General features: G+C 44.5%; 1 protein-coding gene across 2 annotated transcripts; it reads right to left on the bottom strand.

The window, feature by feature from the left end:
- Positions 1-7,400: 7,400 nt before the first annotated feature.
- On the bottom strand, positions 7,401-18,033 carry LOC148540314 (G2/mitotic-specific cyclin-B2-like). Of its 2 annotated transcripts, none has more exons than XM_088443194.1 (9): positions 17,793-18,025; positions 15,794-15,922; positions 15,601-15,714; positions 15,176-15,346; positions 10,507-10,665; positions 10,200-10,436; positions 9,615-9,755; positions 9,120-9,230; positions 7,401-7,869 (listed from the first exon to the last, which is right to left on the bottom strand). In XM_088443194.1, exons 1-9 carry the CDS (start codon positions 17,811-17,813, stop codon positions 7,753-7,755), a joined length of 1,200 nt encoding a protein of 399 aa, XP_088299320.1. In that variant the 5' UTR covers positions 17,814-18,025; the 3' UTR covers positions 7,401-7,752. The 2 variants fall into 2 exon arrangements, with proteins under 2 accessions (XP_088299320.1, XP_088299328.1); XM_088443202.1 differs by lacking the exon at positions 7,401-7,869 and adding an exon at positions 8,289-8,476 and having other exon boundaries at positions 17,793-18,033.
- Positions 18,034-22,532: the final 4,499 nt, after the last annotated feature.

Here is a 22,532-nt window from a genome sequence, read left to right as displayed (position 1 = left end):
CCGAATTTGTCAGTGAATTAACCCACGCAGGCTCCTGTGAAACGTGGGGAGGGGAAATAGGGAGACTGTGGGGTACCATCAGTTGTCTCGGGAACCCCTGCATGGGTGACGACACCACTGACTGCTGGGACAATCCCATCTGGAAAAAAGCAGGTGGCTGAGCTAACTGGCCCACTAGGGTTGTAAGTGCTTTAGCGAAACAAGCCCAGGGAGGTTCCTGTACCGGAGCCGTGACAGTAATTGGCCGCGCCAATAAATAACACTGCCGACATAGCCCCTCCGCGTTACCCTCCCCCTCCGCTATTGGTACATTGCACTTAGTACACATAAGCTAGAGAGGAAATTCACTCTCAGACATGATGGTAAGTATGTGACCCCTCTCACTGATACTCGTTAGTATAGTGGGAGAACCACCCTGCAATCACCGCACCGCAAGGGCTTTAGCAGAAGAGGAGCAGGGACAGTGAGATGGCTGACAGTAGAAAGTAAAAGTACAGGCAGCAGACGCTAGCAGAAGTCACATACAATGCAGAAGAAATCAATCCCTGCACGATCAGTGCTGTTCTTCAATTACACAGACAGAGTCTGGTAGGACACAGCGATGCATACACAGACCTGTAGTCAACGGTGGAGAGGTATGCCGGGGGACCCAGACCGCAATGCCACCGTCAGCAGCTCCAGCAGCGTTCACCATACAAAGATGGCCACCGAGGAGCAGAGAGGAGGCCGGCCTGGGGGAGGAGCGCTGCCACAGGACCAATCGGCAGCGCAAGAGAGGGCTGTGTGCAGCGGGGGAGGTGCCGGCTGTGTACAGGGAAGGCGTGCTCCCCTGGCATGCAAGTAACCCCTGGGACGCCGCAGCGCTTGCCGCGCAGCTGCAGCCCGCTGTCCCAGGGGGGTAGTGGAAGCGCAGGTTACCTGGCTCCACGCTGCAGCCAGTCCCCAGGGAGCCCCCTGCCTGGGGACTGTGGACCATGTGCTCAGCAGGGACCCCCGCTGGTTGCCTGCTCCCCTTGAATCCGGCTATGGTCCGAAACATCTGGGGTCACCGCTAGCCGTGACCCCAGATGCTTACCAGCATCCCCGGATCAGTACCAGCGGGGTGTAGGGGAGACAGCATGGACGTCAGCAGTGACTGTCCATGCTGTACTCCCAGATGTGCAGCAACAGCTGCCTTGAAGAAACTTCAGGGGCTATTCTTCGCCCCCCTCTAAACATGTGACTCCGACTCCGAGCCGGGCACCAGCGAAACTGAGATGCCTTGGCTCGAGGGCGTGGTATAGGGGGGGGACCCTGGTGCATCCTGGGAGGCTGAAAACTCTATGGTGCCCGATGCCTGACGTCATCACCTATACCCCAAGGTATCCTGTGGATACCCTATGAACCCTGATGTAGAAAGATGGATCTGACAGCTCATACCAAGGCAGGAATATTATATGAACGACTCTCATCCTCCTCCAGATGGGAGTCAGGGTGAGAGAGCAGCAACTACTGCCTCCTCAGATGATATATTCGGAATCTGAGTTGTATGGACAGTGACGACAACACAGTACGCTAGGAGAGCTTACGGGGTAAGGGCTTCTTACCTTGCAAAATGGTTTGAAAGGCAATAGACTTAGTCATTAGGCTCTGTACAGAGTTAGAGAGTACGTTTACCCATGGTGTGGGCACAGGAGGTACCTTTATCGCCTGAACCCCAAAGGAGGAATTACGGCCTGCCGTGATAACTCCATAGGGGGAATGACAGCCAGAACCAGCAGGCGGTCCGCGATACTGGCTTAACCCTGTAGCACAATCTGCATGAGATCAGTATGGGTTCAGATGCCTGTTTGTTACTCTTGCCTTTGCTAAACATAGCTGCAGAGTAATATGGCACCGGGTATAATGCAACCACCATGTATGTAGAATACTAGTAGGAGAGCAATATACTGGTCCCGTCTTATGCTTGGGTACAGGAGCTCGCAGCCCAAATACGGCATAGTGCAGCGACCAACTGTATGTGACGAACCTCACAAATACTTATACAATTTGGGAGCAAAAAGTCCGTGCTGGACTTGTCGCTCCACATCGCTGATTTTCCGGGGATAAAGTATCGGGTGCGTGTCTGCTTTATCCCCGTTTTCAATTGGGAAGCAGCGAAACGGGAGCCAGCAGAAGGGTAAGTATCGCTAAAACTTGGGGCATTTTCGGGTTTTGTTCCTATGACCCCCCTAAAGATGTCCAGACATGGGGGTTCACTCTGGGTACCCCCGTTCAGCCCTGCAGAATGTGTTCTGCATTTTTAAATAGCCACGGCCGGTGTTTTTTTCCCGACATTAGAACAAGTGATGCAGAAGAGCACTTAGGTTTATTTTTTCATTTTTTAAGTGGTCACATCAAATTTGGGGCACTTGAAAATGGGTACTAGCATATTTTTAAGTCCCTAAAATATATATATTTTTTTTCAATTCTGCAAAAATGCACCTACCGCTAATAGCCTATTCTAGAAAACACCTGCTGCATACTTCCAGAATACCCCTGAACCTATTGCGCTATTTTAAACACTGTTCCCCATTTTTGTTTTTTACCCCAAAATTACATTTTTTGGGGGGTGCCCTTTTTATTTTATTAACTTTGACAGTTAATTTTTATGGGCTATTCCCAGGGATGCAGGCTATTTTTTTTTTTAAGCCTGCACCCCTAAACCCCAATTCTGCACCTTTTTTTTGCCATGTAAAACATGGTGAAAAGTTATCCCCATTTTTTTTTTTCAAAGACTTTTCAAACCTGCGAAAAGTCTTTGAAATTGAATACGGGGATAATTGAAATAGGAGAAAACGACGTCATCAGCGATAAATTATCAGATTCTGACTTTTTGCAGCCTAATTGAATACCCTCATTAGTTCTATATATGCGAGGTACAAGAAAACCCTTGAACACATCTGTATGTTAGGGCACAAGTTTGCCCATTATCCTTGCCTCTGGCAGCCATAACTGCAGGCCAAAGTGACACACAATCTGGTACTGGGTTTAATGCAACCAATGAATATGTAAGATACCCGTAGAAATGCAATATAGTGACCCTGTCTGATGCTTGGTGCAAGCTACAGGAACACAGAGCACAACCATATGCGATCATCCTCACTAATATGAAGTCCTATAGATATGAGGTACAAGAAACACCCTGACTACACCTGTATGTTAGGGTAGAGTGTAAAAAAAAAAAAAGGGGGTACAGATATATGCGGACAGTAGAAATAGATACAGACAGGCAGCACTAGCACAAGTCACATACAATGCAGGGATACTGCTGCAAATTTGGTACTATACTCAACTACACAGACTCAGTGTCTGGTAAGCTATAGCGCTACATACGCTTACTCCGGGGGGACGTATGTAGGGGGACCGGACCACGCGCTGTCTTGAGAGCGCCAAGACTGTACAACTGAAGAAAATGGCCACCAGAGACCTCAGAGGGGGCGTGACCAAGAAGAACAACTCAGAGAAGCCTGACCTCAGTGGAATGGCGCCCTGAGGGGTGGAGCCGCTAAAACAGGGAAGCTGTCTCGCCCGGCTGGTTGTTAACCCCCAAGACACTAGTTCCCATACCTAATGTCCCTGGTGGACCGCGGTGGCTAGAGCCTGTGTCCACACCCAGCGATCTCCGGTCTGTCCCGAGATCAGCGGTATAAACTGCATTAACGTGCAGTGACCCACCGTACCTGTCCCCTTATGCCCGGCTGCAGTCTGGGTCCTATGCAGGGGCCTTGGCTAGCGCTGACCCCTGGAATGCCCACCAAAATCCCCAGATCAGTAGTGGCGTTGCAGCTCCGGAGTGGCCACACAGACATCCCACGTACAGTCTGCTGCTGCGCGCTCTAGTACATCAATACTAAAGAAATCTTAAAAATAACAAGCTTAAGGGCTGCTTAAGTAACCCCTGCGTAATGGTGACCCGACTCTGGCCGGGCACCAATGAAACTGAGGTGCCTCTGGCTTGGGTTATAGGGAGAGTGGACCCAGCACAACCTGGGAGCCAAAAGCTTTAACTGCATGGTGCCTGGATTCAGTTCCATCACCTACACCTCAAAAGTCTACCTGGGGAGCCCATGGACCCTGAAGAAAAGTACTTTTAATATGGATATAGTAGAAAGTATGTGGGAAAAACATTTATAGATCTATGAATTAGAAATGTCTGAAAAAAAAAAAAAAATTGATCAGCAAGATTTGTTTGAAGACAGATCAAAGAAAGTGTTTCCTGTACATAAAGTAATGGATTGTCATAAAGGAATGGCAGAATTTGGATGAAAGACAGGGACGTTTTGCTAAAATTTACCCCATAAAAGGGATGGAGTTTTTTTAAATGGTGTATACCAAAAGTGGATGCTGAAGTTATGTCTAAAACAACTATTCCTTTAGAGGATGGAGCTTCTTTTAGAGATTCAATGGAAAAGAAAATGAAGATCTCATTTAAAAAAAAAACCCTGCATGTTTCTTCAGTTGTCTCATTACGATCGGGTGTGGCTTTAGCCAGTTTCAAGAGCCCTGAAATTGTGGAGTACAACTATGCATACAGATCTGGAAGAAGAGATTTCAAAGCAGTACTTAAGGAATTTGGAAATGCAGTGGGGTGTAGAATATTTATGTGAAGCCTCTTTGGATGTGGTAACTTTTGCTGCAAGATCTATGGCTGCAGTGGTGGTTGCAAGAAGGGCATTGTGGAGTCATTCCTGTAAGCTGATGTTCACACTGACAGATTGGCCGATCAATTGATCGGCCAATGTATCTGCTGCCCGTCGCAGTGTGTACCCGCGATGTTGGCATTCACCAACATATCGCATTTGCTGTGCTGCACAGCCGATGGACAGATATGTCTGCAGACATCGGTCCATCAGCAGGTGTGTATGGGCGGTCTGTAGCCACATCGGCAGCTGTGAGAAGGTGGTGGGACCCGCCCACCAGCCACTGTGTCCCACCCCCCGGCACAAACAGATGATGGCCGTTCAATGTGTATGAACCGCCATCATCTGCAGATATATCTGTCAGGTGTGTACTCACCTTAATAGATTAACACTACCATATGAGGGGTCACCATGGTTTTTAAATAAATTAGAGTCGCTGACACAGAGGATCAGGAGTAGAGAGTCTACTAAATTGCCTTAAGATAAGTGGACAAGATATCACATACAAACCTCTACAACAGTTTAAAGGAGACAAAGCAACAGGCCAGGAAGACCGTACAATAGAAAATACTCTGCTGGCATGACAAGACAGTCATTATGACAGACCCATGGTAGAGCTTATGGACATAGACTATTATGTTAATAGGAGGCAGACTTCAAATTTTGCAGAGAACTGGAAAAAGATCTCAAGACAATGGGGTTTTACAGATAGTGATTCCGTGATAAACACTGGGAACTATGATTTGCCAGTGGTTCTAATCCCGACAGGGGAGAAAATCCTGATCGTCCTTAAGGAAAGTATAAACTAACCTAATTCTACCCCCTAACCCTCCTTTAGGGGTGCCTAACTCCCCTTTAAGTGCCTAAACCTAACCCCCTTCCCTGCAGCCTAACCTTAAGTCTCCCAGGGGGTGCCTAACCCAAAGTCTCCCCCCCCCCGGGAGCACCTGTCATTTGTACCTTGCCGGGACTAATCAGTTGGGAAACCAGCGATCGACCGCCAGCTTCCTGGTTATAGTTCAAAGAGGTTTCCAAGCGGGACAGAATTTTATCAAGGACTAAGCTTGTAAGTTAATAAACTTACAAGCTATAACGTTAGTACCTCAGATGGTAAGAGGGAAAGGCTTTTATTCAGCTGTTCCTGGTAAAGAAACAATCAGGTTTCATAACAATTACATTTAAGAGTAACAGATTTGTTTGGGCAAGAGTTTCAGATGGAAACTAAAAAAAAATTCTAATGGGAATGAAGGTTTATTTTTTACTATCATTAGACCTAAAGGATGCTTACTTCCATGCACCAGTCAGACACCAGCATCAGAGCCATTTAGGATTTTGTAACCTGAACAAACTTTGTTCACATATCTGCCATTCAGCCTAGCAACTTCACCAAAAGTTTTATTAACACCGATGCCCAACTTCGTAGATGGACTGTTAATTTAGCCATATCTCAACAATAGCTTAATTTCAGGAAAGACAAAGCTGGAAATAAAGTCGGGATCAGATTTTGGGAACCATGCGGCCAGATAGATTGGGAGAAAAGCCAACTGACACCAGTTTAGTTAGTTTCAGAACTCACAGAAACTGTTCAGTATGAGATCACCTTCAGAAGATACAAAAAAAATCAAATATAAAAAGAATTTAACTGGTCACACTGGTCGAGAGGTGTGACAGGATTCAGTTACACAAGTTATCCCTCCTAGGCATGATGTCAGCCATAGGATTTGTACCATGGACAAGATGGCGAATGAGGAAGCTGCAGTGGAATATACTAAAATTCAGCTGCAGAAGACTACCTCTACATTACAAAGCTGGAACAATAAACAAAAAGTTCTCCAACATGGTGGAAAACTTTGGAAAGTAAAGAGACCACCACAATACCAAATAACAACTAAAAATGCAAGTTCAATAGGCTGGTGGCACATCTATTGCAGCTAGTCACACAAGGACTGTGGTCCCCATTGGAGAGACTCATCCTCAAATCAAAGAAATTAGCAGTATGGAGAGCAATAATTTTCTTCCAGGATCAAATCAAGGGCTCTCATCTGAAGCTTTTTCAGACAATGAAAAAAAAAAATTCAAGTTTATCAATTAAGATGTGGGCAATGGGTGGTTTGCTTGTAAGAATAGGTTTGTTTTAATTATTAAAACAAGACAACAAAATGGCACATGTAGTATACCATGCTGAAACATGGTTGGGCTACAACAATATGGCACCTATGATTAAATATATTGGGTTTTCCCTCCAGCGAAAACCTATAGCTTAACCTGAATAGTAGTAGTTAGAGATCATGTGACTAGTCTGATTGTCTTGAGACATGTGGGTATGTAAGCACAGCCAGGGCTCAGCCCTAACATACCCACTGACGAAGTCCACCTGTGATGAAACATGTTTGGGCGGGGCTAACAAATGCTGATGTCATAGTCCAGAACAAATCTTGGAAACACAAAATGACGCCTTGGGCTCAGGCATGTTGCCATTTGTGTTATTGAGAGTTTGTTGTGATTGTATAAAACACCTATGAGAGTTCTCTCATTCCTTTGAGTAAAACACACTTTTAAATTACTACAGTATGGAGCACCTACTTTTCTCTTTTGGATGCTCCAAATTGCTAGGACTAACCACCCAAGTCTTAATACAAGTGTTCAGTGTGCCCTCATATGGCTGCTTAATGTCAGACAGCTAGACAATTGTGACGAGAACACCGAGGGCTACGGCTGGATAATTATGAACAATAGAAGTTAAGAGTTGGGAAGTTAGCCAATTAGTACAGAGATACCAACAGCCCCAAAGTTTGCTGCCATGAACCCTCTTTACCTGTTACCAAATACCCTTCAACATATTTTGAACCCAAGAGCATTTGGCATTAGCCAAACATTGGATAGTTTAGAAACATCTTTAGGAGGACAAGAGTTTAAAAAAAAAAAAAAAACAGGCAAGTTTATTTTAGATTCAGGAGTCAGTTCACAAATCCTCAAAGCTTAAAAACAAACAAAAAGTCATTAAAAAAAAACATATGTACAGAGTCAGCAGCATTTATGCCAGATAGGCAGTGTCATAAAAAAAGTGCAAAATATTGTATCCCTGTGCTGTTCAGAAGGCCGGTCTATTGGCAAGACTTGCAGCAAATTCAGTAATAACTGGAGACATCAGCTGAGGAATGGTACTGATCTTCATTAGCTTGCTGTTAGAATACTTGTTTCTTACAGCCTGAAAGAGAAGAGCAATTACAACTGCTGAAACATGTCAGGAAGATTCATCCAACAGGGCCTTGAGAAGTTAGAGATGCAAGGGTGAATTCTAAAGCATATTCCCTTCATTAGTGTTATGCACCTAGCACCACACCCTACCAGTTTTGTAAATATTCAAATGCACCCTAGAGGCAGAGCACAGCACCCCCACAGACAGTCTGGGAATGTCCCGCAACCAATAGGATCTGGCCATTCCCCCATCCAATTACTAGCCTGCTGACATGTGGTCACAGTGAAGCTTGTGCTGTTATGTGCCCACAAGTCAGTGAATGACAGCTCAGTGGCTACTGCAGCATGAGAAACATTCATCTGGGTTTGCAGTACATTCTCCAGATAGTCTCTTGCCAGGTTATCAGTGACAGCTCCTGCTTGAATCAATTGGTTTGGCCCGAGTTTAGGGCAATTTCAGGCCGGCTGTGTTCTTAGGAAGGTATTGAAGATTAGTAGAATAGCTGTGAGGAAGTTGCCTGCTCTGGATAATTGGACCCGGGTTACTAGTGGTAGGTCTGACTACTGGAATTTCACCGCTACATAGTCATATCTTTACCAGTCTTGCTTTTTAAGTGCTAGATGGAATGGGAGAAGATGAATGGATTGATTCCTGCAATATCTTCAATCTTTGTCACCTCAATTAAGGTTGTAGACAATTTCATAATATTCCATTTGAAAAAAAAAAAGTACACATATGACTTCCTAATGTCAAAGTCTAATGTGAATGAGGGGCATTATTATACATATAATGCAACATTGATTAGATTATACTACTTATGTATATGTAACTGTATACATCAGCATTAGTGATATGGCCAATTTTGTCCTTCAAAGTTAAAGACATGGGGCCTCATGGACCACTAGCCTGCACTAAAATATCCTACAGTGAACACTCAGTAGTAGAGTATAAAAGGTGCCTATCCACTAGATTAAAATGAACAATTGAATGATAATTCAATAATAGTTCGCAGATTGTTTAAAAAAAAAAAAATTGGTCTTTTAGACTTTGTGCAAACATGCTGGTCAACCTGACTAATAGGTTCAGCATGTTTGCAGATTATTGATTTTGCCTATACTGAACGACTGCACGTTCAGTGTAGGCACCACAGACTGACAAATGACTGCACGATTACAATCTTTTGCCTGTCTTCTAGTAGATCAGCACATTTACTCATTCCTGTTCCTAAAGCCTAACCCTCTAGCTGCCCATTATCTTACCACATGCTTTGTCAGATTCTGGTTGACTTTTCTAACATTTTTAGCCATGTGCTTCATTATCAGAGATAAGTCTTCCTCAGAGTAGCCAGTGTAGTGGTTCTGCATGGCACCCTGCAGGTAAGAAATGGAGCAATGAGTCACCCAGTATAGAACTTGTGCTAAAGTTTAGACACGGCATTTAGTGCAAGTACCAGGTTTAGATAAAAGCAGATCTACTCAGCCAATTTAGCTGTACACTTCATTGAAATGGCAGATAAAAACAACCCACTTTTCAGTGTCCTCAAATAGCAACATTGTGATATTCCTTGAATGGAATAGACTAGTTTAAGGGGCCCATACATCTGAAATGTATTGCACCAATTCCCCATACTGCTGGGGAAATAGATTGGCAGAAGAGAAAATCTGGTAGAATATGTATGGCCCATATAAGACTCAAAATGTAGAGAATGAATCCTACTATAGAAGAGAAAAAAAAAAAAAAAAAGTTGACCTTACCCAGCTCCCCTGACCAAGCAACTTTTGAGCTAGACATAGTGCAGCTGATGCTATCTCAGATGGGTGGAAGTGGACCATGTCATAATCGATCAAGGTAAGCTCCATCAAGTACTTTGCAAGAGTATGTTGCTCTGCATCAGCCTATGGATAAGGGCTTTGTTAGGAGTTGATATTTGCACAACATAAGGGAACACATTTTAAAGAGTTAGCCTTGTAGCCTGTATAAATAATTTGAAAGAACTCAAGGAATTTCAATCCACCATGTATCATAGCAATGGGACAAACCCACACACCAAATTATATACACATGTAAATTGCACTTTCAGAAATAATGTATGAAACAGAATTGATTTAGTAAAATTTGACCAAAGATTAAAGTATTGCTGAGAACAGATAACCACTGTTCATTGAGAAATATTAGCTTATGTATATTTTATACCACTGTAGTATATAGCCTCACCACATTGAGTTACAAGTGTTCTACATTGCTTTAGAAACTGCTACAGTTCTTAGACTAGTCTTCAAAAAAAAAAAAAAAAATAGAAGCTAGATAGATTTTACAGATCAGTATTTATGCAGACTTACACTGCAGGACTTGGATGCACGTCTCAGAAAGTGGAGAGGTAGTGGTCGCCCCAAATCAAAGTTCAGCTCACGCAGAATTATCATTTCCATCTCTCTGATCTGTGAAGCACTGTATGCATTGTCTGTGATGTAGACAAAGTCTGCGATCTCTGGTGTGTACATCTCTTCATATTTGGAAGCCACTAAGAGCGCAGTTACACCAACCAGCTGCAACTTGTTACGAGAGACCGGCTGGACCTAGCAGGTGGAGAGCTGTTTAACTGAAATTTAAGTAAAGCATGGTTTATCAGATTTTAAGACAACTTACTTGAAGAAAGCGATCCATGATGGCAATACCCATGTACAGTGTCTCCTGAAGCAGTTGGAACCTGGAGTGAACTTGGACCAGCCAGTCAACCAAGATAGCCCTCATGCGTTCATTCACCTCCTTTCCATCAAGATACCTTGGTCTTACAGATTGCTGGAGCTAAAATGGTCAATGGATTTTAGGCTTTAAAGAACATTTTGTTGTGTTTATTTAAAAAAAAAAAAAAAACCCTCATTGTTCAGTGCTGAGCCCTACTAGCACATTGAACTTTGACGACACTTGCCTGATTACAACTTTGCCTACATGGGAGCAAGTAAGACTGCACAAGACAGGTAGATTCCTGTTAGCTTAATTTCCTTGAAATACTATGGCAATTATAACAGATGGTATCCTAACCCTGCTGGGATGCCAGGGCTCTGACTGCTGGCATGCCATACCCAACCCCTCTGAAGGGGTACTGTGGTATCTGGCACAAATACATTAGCAAGAGATCCTTAAAGAACTGTAAGATGGAGCCTTCAAGACTTGTTTTTCCCCAGCATATCCCACAGATGTTCAATCAGAGGAATATGGAGGTCAAGTGAACAGTCATGTTCCTTAAACCATTCTTGAACAATTTTTGCAGTATGGTAGGTAGTATTAACCTGCTGAAAGATGCCACGGCCATCAGGGAATACCATTACCATGAAGGGGTGAATTTGGTCTGCAACAATGTTCAGGTAGGTGGTACGTGTCAGTAACATCCCACATGAATGGGAGGAGTCAAGGTTTCACAGCAGAACATTGCCTAGAGCATCACCTTGCCTCCACCAGCTTGCCTTCTTTCCATAGTGCATCCTTGGGCCATCTCTTGCCAAGGTAATTTACACATGCATGCAGCCATCCACATGAAAAGAAAAGATTAGTCAGACCAGGCCACCTTCTTACATTGCTCCAAGGTCCAGTTCTGACACTTAAAAGCCCATTGTAGGCGCTTTCAGTGGTGGACAGGGGTCAGCACAGGCACTGACAGGTCTGCAGCAAGCTGCAATGCCCAGTCTGCACGTCCTTTACCCAAGCTATAGGCAGTGAGGTACATTCCTGAAAAGTGAGCAAACCATGCAGGACATTGTGGATGACCTATATAATCTGGTTGTGTGCAGCCAATAGAGATCTTACAGTATCTCCCCATCCAATCGCCACCCGAGGCCTGCCTCCCACCCTCTGACAGCCAGCTCCTTGCATTCTCTCTGCCAGCCATCCTGGGACTCTCCCGGCTGCAGCAGCAGTGTTGTTGCCCCCATCATGCAGGTTGTGCCGGCCAACTCCAGCTACCTGGGGCAGTTTACACATTCCATTGTGCACTCCATCCAACTCAGTCGGACCACACACTTTTTTTGCTCAATGGTCACCGCTGTGTGTTTGGACACCTTAACAGCCAGTATTAGCTTTTTCAGCAATTTGTGCTACAACAGATTTTTTGTGGAAATTGGACCAGGCTGCCTAGCCTTCGCTCCCCCAGTGAGCCTTGAGAACCCATAACCCTGTTGCTGGTTCAGGGGTTGTCCTTCCTTGGACCATTTTTGGTAGTTACTAGCCACTGCATACCGGGAACACCCCACAATATCTGCCCTTTGGGAGATCCTGACATCACAATTTGGCCTTTGTCAAAGTTGCTCAGGGTCTTATGCTTGTCCATTGTCCTTGCTTCCAACACATCAATTTTAAGAATGCTTTTTTTTTTTTTTTTAAGTTCTAAATGGCCAAGAATGTCACCTAAGAAAACCCCTGTCTTATACTAGGCCTCTACTGCCAGTTACTTGAAACATTGGCAGATATTCATTTCTCATAGATGTGCCCCAATGGTTAGTTTCTCCTGCAGACCTCTATAGTGCATAAGGGCAAGTAAGCAATGTCACTAGTTAGGAATTTCCTAACCTGATCATGGAAGACACTTTACAGCCAAAGAATTGGACCTCGCCATCAAGTAGTTTGTCCCCAAAGTGAAAAGTAAAATATGGATAAAGTCTGAAATCCACAAGGCTATCCTGGCATTTGTGTCGCAGGGACCAGGTAAGCCACTTTGATCAAACACCTACACTCTGCCCAGATAATGGAAGAAAGTCACATTATACACCTGTCTCCCACCCCGGCCCCACCTCCCCCTCTACTCAGTTAAGGAGTAAGCCAATTAATTATGGCTGCCATGAAATTGAAGAGGAACTTTAGGATATTTTGAAACAGTTTTAGCTACACACCTGTTTATAGCATACCACTGAGGCAGTTTTGAAGACAGTGTCAGGAATAGTCTTAACAGCAATGATCTGTACTATAGTCCACAAACCTATGAAAACTGTCCATTATGTCAAAACTACCTTAACCATTATTTATGCTCTGTTTGCATGTAATAAGTGTCTAATGATTTTTAGCTTGTATGTTTCATAGGCAAGTCTGAAAACAGGAATATATATTTCTATGAACAAATAGTTTCAGAAGCATAGTTACTGTTAGTAAGAAAAATAGAGCAGCTGCATAATCTGTTAAACACAATTAAGGGTTACTCAAACCAAAGCAGGAAATATAATAAAAAAAATAAATTATGTTTATTATAATTAATAGACAAATACAAATGTCAAGCAATGAGGCAATCAGAAAACATGTAGCAGCTGTATTAGTTGTAAAACTCATGCAAATGAGCAATCTAGAATTATTAAAAAAAATCCCAGACCAAAAAGCATTAAAGAGTCAGTGTCTAATGATAAGCCTTCAGGAAGCACCTTGCTTATTATATAATAATTAGTGAAAGTGTTATACTCTGCATTAGCCAGCAATTGAACACAGTAGGCAGATAGAATATAGTCAATTGAGAGCTGATACAATGTTACCTTCCGTGCAGGCTGATCATACAAAGGTATTGTTGCTGTGATCGAATTTAAATGGTAAGGAATGCCGCTACCAAGGATGGCTGGCCTCCAGATCTCGACCCAACTGATGAAGATGCAGAGGGAAGCAATTAGCCGCTCCAGAACTCCGGGTCCGGCAAATGAAAAACAGAGGGCTCCGTGCTCTATGAAGGAGTTACAGCTCTGACCTGCATCCATGAGTGGGCCGTGAGCACTCGACCAGACTAGCGGGGAGACTACAGAAGGGGATGGTGCGGCCCCTCTGACTTTGTGGTAAGCAGGTAAATGGCAAAGGGCTCAGTGTTCCGTGATGATGCAGGGAGAGAGACGCTGTTAAGGGCCAATGATGGTGTGAGGCTCAGGAACAAACGGAAGAGTCAGGACGCTGAAACACGTAGATGCCCGTCACTGGTTTCTTACCTGGTCCCTAGACCCACTGCTGTATGCTTCCTTGCACAGAATAGACCATTCCGTTTGTTCCTGAGCCTCACACCATCTGACGCTTCTGTTTGTTCCTGAGCGCTCACGGCCCACTTGTGGATGCAGGTCAGAGCTGTCACTCCTTCATAGAGCCCTCAGTTTTCCATTTGCCGGACCCTGAGTTCTGGAGCGGCCACCTACTCCCCCTCTGCATCTCCATCGTCAGTTGGGTCGAGATCTGAAACCATCCTTGGTCGCGGCATTCCTTACCATTTAAATTCGATCACAACACCAATACCTGTGTTTGATCAGCCTGCACGGAAGGTAACATTGCATCAGCTCTCAATTGACTATATTCTGCCTACTGTGTTCAATTGCCGGCTAATGTACAGAGTATAACACTTTCACTAATTGTTATATTATAAGCAGGTGCTTCCTGAAGGCTTATCATTAGCCACTGACTAATGCTTTTTGGTCCAGGAATTTTTTAATAATTCTAGATTGCTCATTTGCATGATTTTTACAACTAATACAGCTGCTACATGTTTTCTAATTGCCTCATTGCTTGACATTTTTATTGTTCTATTAACATAATTATTTTTTATTATATATTTCCTGCATTGGTTTGAGAGACCCTTCATTGTGTTTAACAGATTCTGCAGCTGCTTTATTTTTCATATACCCCTTTCTGCTTAGTGGGAATGACTTCCCCACACAGCCACATTGAATCTGTTAAGCTTCAACCAACCCTTCAGCGCCTGGGCTATATCCCAAATTATTGTATGGGATGGTTACATTAAACTTTATACCCATACTGTATATATAGAGATAGCAAACAAAAGGTGAGAAACCACTAATGCTGGGTACACACTGACAGATACATTGGCCGATCAATTGATCGGCCAATATCTGCTGCACGTTGGCCAGTGTGTACCTGCAATATGTCAGTGAATGTCGTCGTTCACCGACATATCACAATGTTGGTGCTGCACAGCCGATTAACAGATACGTCTGCAGACATCTGTCCATCGGCAGGTGTGTACGGGTGGTCGGCAGACTGCCGTATATAGCGGCAGCCGTGAGGAGGGGGCGGGACCTGCCCCTGACCACCGGGTCCTGCCCCCGAGGGTACAAGCAGATGATGGCCATTCAGTGTGTATGAATGACCATCTGCAGATATACTGTCAGGTGTGTACCCACCTTAAGGCTGTGAACGTGTAACAATTTAGAGTTTTCTGTTCAATGATCTGTCTAAGCTGGAAAGTACTCTTCAAAAGGTTTGTACTGTATAAAGTAGTGTTTCATTCAGCAGACTTGCAGGCCTTTGCTAGCTAATCAATGTAAAGTTCAGTATCTTCATGATTTACCTCGAGCTGTTTTAGGTAGTTGTAGATTGACATGACATACTCGCTGCATAGTTGAGGGTTGTCACCATCTTCTGCATCAATATCTTCCACATGTGTTAAAGCTTCAGAGAATGCTTGACACAGTTCCTCTTCCTCTTTAATGGACACATCCATAGGAATTGGGGAAGAAACCTTGCAAGAAAGACACATTAGAATATTGCAGCATACAGTGACAGATTGAAATATCAAAGTAGTTTCTAATGGACAAGAGTTAGAAGGTGCAATGTTCGATGTGTTTGGATGTTATAGTCTCATATTGAACTACACAATACAATTTTAAAAAATACCATTCGTAAGCCCATGCACAAGGTTAGGGACCTGCCCACCAGAGCATCTATTTTTATTGAAGTTACAGGCCTATATTAACCTCAATGACCACAACTTACCTTTGGAGGGGATTCAATCACAGTCACCTTCACAGGAACAGACTTTGGTTTTGTAACCACATTTGTCACTTTGGTAGTAGGAGGGTTGATTGTCTTTGTCACTGCATTAGTGTTCTGCAAAGAAAACTCCCCAAAATTACAACATAATACCTGCTTATCTGTTAAGTCTACCCCTGATGACCACAAACCATACCTTCACTAAAGGCTGTTTTCCACGTACAGTCACCTTGTTGCCTATTTCTCCGAGTGCAGCTCTCCTACCATTCAGCTGGGCTTTAGAACGCATTGCTCCTGCAATAGCATTGTCAGCTTCACGAGGACCCTGGATGGAGACATCTCATGAGCAGCAGCAGACCTACAAAACAGCTATTCTGAGGTGGGTACACATGGTACGATGTGTACCCACCAATGTGACAGACAATCCGAAGGCCAACATATCATGCGGTTCCTCCTCCAACCCAATAGTGCTGCATGGGATCATCTGACGAGTTGCCAGATCTTTTGAACATGCAGAAAGATCGGGCAAATCAACAGACAACCCCATTGGAGCGCGCAATGCACAATATTGTGCATACACAGAACGATATAGCCGTTTCACCATTCCAATGCATCGGATTGTCAGCTATATCATTCCGTGTGTAGGGACCACACTGCTCCAATAGTTGCAGATCTATAGTAACTGAGAATTAGCCACAAGCTACGGCTGGCCATCGGTGTGGTTACCACTGATAGCAATTTAGCAAGTGACAATCGATTTCAAACTGATGGTTATCACTTTTTTGACTGATCCGTGGGCCAAACAGAACCTGGGGTGGGGCACTGCAGGTGTCAGGACAGGGCTATGCTCCATGTCCTGGCACCTTGCAGGAACAAAAAAAAAAATTTACACTTTACCATTGATGGAGGGAAACCATCTGGTTCTCCCCCCATCATGTAAAAATTCAACATCAGTCAAATCATCGATGTCAATGGCCATCCCTACCACAATCTTAGTGCAGAATAGCTTTCATAACAGCATGTTATTAAATGGTGTTCTAGAGAGAAGAGGATATGGGAAGAATCAAAGCAACTGGACTTCTAAGGAATGATCAGCTTACACTTGGATAAGTATTAACCTTACTGCAGCTACACCATCAGTTAAAAGACTTCAGCAGGATTTACCAGTTTTTTGGACCCTATTCATGTAAAGCCATCAGCTCAACACCAGATACAGTACAGTCATAGGTACAACTTCCTTGTCAAAGTTACATGTGTTATATACATTTTTTCACCATGGGTGGTACATAGGGGAATCAGTATGCAATACCAACAGACAGGACCCAGGCGGTCAGAATCCTGACACCTGGATCCCAACACTTTATGGTCAGTATGCCAACCTTCCTCCTCTTCATGGTGCCTGAACCCAACCTCCCCACACCCTAACCCTCCCCCTTAGTGCCTAACCACTAACCCCCCTCCCTACTTACCTTCAGTATCCCAGTGGTCAGGATGCCAGCACCAGGATTCTGACCGGCATCAGTATTTTGGTCCAGTAAGGTAAGCATCAGCATTCCAGACCATCGGGATGCCCCAAAAGCATACCATACATAGGGACCTTTATAAACTTTTGCTATGGTGCCGTCAAATACATCCATGAGTACAGCTCCCAGTCTACAGTGTTAACTAAACAATAGTGTTCTACCTTTGCTCCTTCAGGCCTGCCCCACCTTAGGTAGCAGCCTACTTTACACACAGAACAATGGTGTAACCCCTGTATGGCCATAGCACTCTGCTGAGTGTCAGGACTACCTGAAACTTTGAGACGTTCACATAGGTGATAGGTATGCAACAGGAGCTCCTGGAGGTGGCAGAAGTATTACAATAACAGGACAATAGTATTGCTTAGGACTATAGAGGGCACTGGCATAGGCAGCCATCACTGGGAGAGCAGATAGCCCAAACATTATACAGTGATTAGAGCCTCCCATCACAGGGGGATAACAGTCACTGTAAGGCCTGCACACAGGGAACATACAAGCAGTGCCCGCCTTATAGGCAGGCGGAGTATGAGAACAGAGACGTTATACTCATAGTAGCAGGCTGCATACAATCAGGAGAGTCACACCAAGAGGAGAGAACTAGGGCCGCAGCATGTAATACACCCTGCGCCTCCGGAGGGCGCTACATAACCAGAGCACAGCAGCATTACTTACAGCAGCCCGGCGAGTCGCCATCTCAACGTAACGGGGAATCTAAAATACGAATTAAAAGCAATAAATAACAAGCGCTATGGCGGCTTCCTAAAGCTTTCTCCCAGCTACACGCATTTAAATGGAGTGCCGCCTCTTCCGATTGGGCCTGGCCGTTTGGAATGCAAGCTTCCTATTGGCTGAGCATTACGACACATCGCAAAGCGCTGCTCTGGCCAATTGAAAGATGGTGCTTCCACCCTTGGCACAGAAACGCCTGGATGTTGCTTCCTCCCGTGTAGCAGGGCAGGGATTATGTGTCCTGTGCCGGTCTCTATGGCAACACCTCCATCATCATGTTTATATAACTGGAAATCGTTGTAGTCGTCGAAATATCGCGAGAAAGCAAGGTATCATGGGAAGTACGGACTAGTCTCAGCTGGGTTATGTTTGGCTAAACTGAGTGTTGTGGGAGCACAGGTCCCGGCATGCCCTGCTCGCTTTTCGGAGAACGAGTGTGTTTATTATGGATGGAATGAAGTTTGGTGTCAGCCATTTTATTGAAGACCAAAGTATACGTAGAGCCGTAGGTTGTTAAATTTTTGCTCTACTACAATAAACAGGGCTTCAAATGGGAGCAAATGTGTGATCGTGTCTTTTTTTTTTTTTAGCTGTACTTTTTGTTAAGAGAGTAGTTATCAGCTTGTTTTATTTCAAAATAAAACCTAAAGTTTAATCCTCCAACGGGCAGAAGTGTTTCCTCATCTGCCAGCTGTCTCTTAATTTCTTATAATTTGTGTTAAATATTTGTACCTGGATTAATTTTTCTTTGTCCCTGGAATTGTTCCTAATCAGAAATGTGATACACTGTACAGTACAGTTCTGTTTAGATGTAACAGCCTAATCAGTTGAATCCATCCTTCCTCTCAACCCCCCCACCCAAAAAAAAACATGGTAGACTTGCCTACAATTTTCTTTACCCCTCTATGAGAGGTCCAGTTGGTCAGTGTGGGAGAACGTGGCATGATATCGTGGCCCAGCTCCCCACTATACAATGTGAGATTCACAGGATAGTGCAGAGGGACATTTCCAAGAAAATCAAATAAGCCCCCCGGACCACCCACTTCATCTGTTGACTTCTCTACTCTCCCCAGGGCCGGCAACCGAAATCTTGGGGCCCGGTACATTGATAACTCGGGGGCCCCCCCTTCGACCCCCGCATCCACACACCCCTTCCCTGCATTTGCTAATACATATAGCTGCCACACATCATAATTCTTCTGAATAATATCACATGTGTAAATCTATTGTAAACTTAAATAAATGACTTGATTGACTTACAGCACCACACAGTTGGTGCAGGTTCAGGCAGCTGCTGCTCTGCCAGTCAGTGTCAGTCACTTGGGACTAGCTCATGGTTAAGGACTGCCAGTCACGGAGGGTTAAATGACTGTAGAGGGACAGAAGTGGTGCAGTGCTGTCAATGTGCCTTGTGGGCAGGCAGACGGCGGTCACTTTCTGAAACAATTGCTGCCAGTGCTCACGGTAATGTCTAAATCCCCTTCACGGAGAGGACCCTGACGTCATCAGCCAGTGTCCAGCATCATTTCCTGCCATCCAAGTGGGCATAGAGGGGAATATAACCATGTGGTGAGCGCAGCGAGCCCAGTGCTCACCCCGGCTGTTCCTCTGAGCCCTCCCAGGCCGCGGCAGCAGTGAAGGGTCGGCGCAACGTCATGTAATAATGATGACGCTGCAAGTCGCAGTACCAGTACGGATAGGGAGTGACGGAGGTAACCGGGGGTGGCTGCAGTACTTGCGCTGGATGGGTGGCAGACCCTTATTTGGTGCTGTTTTGTACCCATGAACCCTGGAGCCCCTCTGTGCCGCGGGAGGCCCGGGACTAGTGTACCCGTAGTCCTCCCCTTCCATGTTGCCGGGCCTGACTTTCCCTGGATAGTTGCCTAAAATTTGTATCTCAGACATTCTGGGAAAGTAGACAAGTGTGCATGCAGCCCTTTTACATGGTTGTTTCCTCTCCTCTTCAACCACCTCCAGGCAGGGCTATAACTAGGACTGTGCGAGCAGCGCCACCTCACAGAGTGCAGAGCACCATCGCTGCCCCACGACACCTGCTTGTGGCTCACTGTACTGGAGCTTGGCAGCAATGGTGTATCCATCGGGACGCACGCATAGACTTAAATATTTGTCTGCTTGTGCCTGGCTTTGCCCCTGCATCCTCCTCTGAATCAGGCCCTTAGGACCTTATGTAATAGCCTGCGAGTTGCAGGAACTTTTGCAAATCAGGCAATTTAGTCCATATTTTTAAAGTTGCAATAATTTAAAAGGCAATACCAGGTTGGTCTTGCTTTTACTTATTGCAGCTTTAAACTACGAGCTAAATCAACAGAATGCCAGTTTCTGCAACTCAGGTTATTACATAAGGGCAGTCTACTTGGCTGGGTCAGTGATTACCCAACTTGTTTCCACAGACAGAAAGCCTGAAAACATGAGCTGTTGGTGGTGTGTGAGGATCTGAAAAGGGAAACATTGCAGTTGAGTCTTGTACTTCAGATTTATGACTTTCACATTGTCCATAAGCAAGGAAAGGCACACAGCTTTGTTAGCAAGATGAGATCAACCCCCAGTTATCTCCCAGTAAAACCAGAGACTGTTGGAATAACAGGCAAATTATGGGGAAATGTCCTGCCTGGACAGGGAAGTGGCGTGTGGAACTTTCCTCTTAGTTACTGATTAGCACAGGAAGAGTTGATGCATACTTGCCTATTCTCTCGCAAATCTGGTGGCACTCCAGGCCGCCCGAAAGAGTGGGCAAGTCTCCCGAAGCCACCTGGCTGCTGTCATCCACTTCCCAAATTAAGTGGACAATACAGGCAGCTGATGATGCGATTTCCGTTGAATCACGTAATCGTGGCCCTGCTCCCATTTAACAATTATGGTAATTGTGACCACGCCCACAGCACTGCTTACCTCTGCCACGATAGGCCCCCCTCCCGCAATACCGACCCGGCTGCCCTCTCCGGGAGGGGCAGCCCAAAGGTCAGCAAGTTTGGTTAATGTCTGATGTTGTGGCACTAAAAGGGTCACACACCCCCTCCTGTCACAGAACAATATTTATAGATGTAAAATTCAAGGCTGTTCAAAAGGCGCAGGGGGCTATATAAAAAGGTAGAAGGGCTCCATGTAAAGATTGAGTATATTTGTATGCCATCTGGGATTATAATCACGACCATGTAATTGCATACTTGCTGACTTTTTTTTCTCCTCCTGGGAGAAGCAGCTGGGTGGCAATGGGGGGTGGGACATGACGGTCTGCGTCATTAAACTCTGCCTCCCCCCCGCTGTAAATTACCATGATTTGCACAGACCTAAATAGGGGCAAAGCCAAATGACGCAATTATCGCAGAATCACATCATTAAGCCCCGCTCCCTACACAGGGACCCACGAACGCCGCTGCAATTTTCCCCATTCTGGGCAGGAATACAGAAGAAATACCTACTCTACCGGGGATGAGGGGGGTTACCCGAAAAATCGTGAGCCTCCCGCGACTTCCGGGAGAGTAGGCATGTATGTGTAACGCCTATTATCTGCCGATTCCTGTAACCTAATGAAAAATATGTACTTTAATAAGAGACACCTACTGCAGAGGTGAGTTTCTCATATACTGTATATATAAAAAAAAAAAAAAATTGAGCCACTATTTGAAATAATTTATCAGTTGTATTTTATATATGTGTATATGTATCCTATTTTACCTTATTTATATTTCTATTTTTATTGTATAATTGTGTAATAAATTGTTACATTTTATTAATTCAGCGCTCTTTGTCTGAACAAGTAAATTTATATTTATCAATACTAGCCATTTAAGGTAATAAATGTGTAAATTGACGATGTTTTCAGGTTATACATATTTTTGATAGATCAAGTCGGTTCAACAGATTATTTCACTATTAGGAGCAGCTTTCAAGGTACTATTGTATTCAGAAGAATGATCAGTTCTTGTGCGCCTGAAATTTATATATGTTGACATATATTTCACTGTAACCTAATGGTTAAGAGCCATCTGTAATCTGTAGCCCGGTTACAACAATGTGTTCCCTTTAGTCCTGATCCTACGTGAGCAGTCAGGAGAAACCAGCCACAGTCATCAACAAAGCGGTGTTGCAGCCAGTGTCAGGCTACAGAAGAGCAGAGATTGAATTTACCTGCTCAGCCTTTAAGTATAGTGACTGGAGAAAGGAGATGTTTTGGTAGAGAGGAGTGGAGATGCCCAAGCAGTAAAAACATTAACACTGTATCGCTGCAGAGGGAGGAGGTGGCCATGTTACCCACTGTTCCACAGTAGAGCGGAGTAAACTCAAGAACAGAAAAAGAAGAAAATTATGGAAGGTTTGTGAGTTCCTGCGATCTTTCTGGAGTAGTGACAGCCCAACAATTGAGTAGTAGACTCCGTCCAAGCCACGGCCATATTGAGTGGAGGTCTGAGTGTATACCGACTGCAGACAAGTATTACAGAGTACATCAAGTGTTCCAGATTAAGCTGCAATTAGCTTTGGTACAAAAGGTCAAGTGTTGCTGAGACTTGTAGTACCTCAACCAAGTTATATTGGAGGAGGTGTATTATAGCTGCAGCTATCAGAACAGTCACTGCCACTGACCATTCCTACATTGAGTGGCACATCGATCTCTTGTAGATAGCAACGCCAATAATGACAGAGGCACCCTTGTCATTTAACACC

This window comes from Taudactylus pleione, unplaced genomic scaffold, assembly GCF_031769625.1.
Source record: "Taudactylus pleione unplaced genomic scaffold, aTauple2 ptg000019l, whole genome shotgun sequence".
NCBI lineage: Eukaryota > Metazoa > Chordata > Amphibia > Anura > Myobatrachidae > Taudactylus > Taudactylus pleione.
This window is presented reverse-complemented; position numbering and strand designations above follow the sequence as displayed.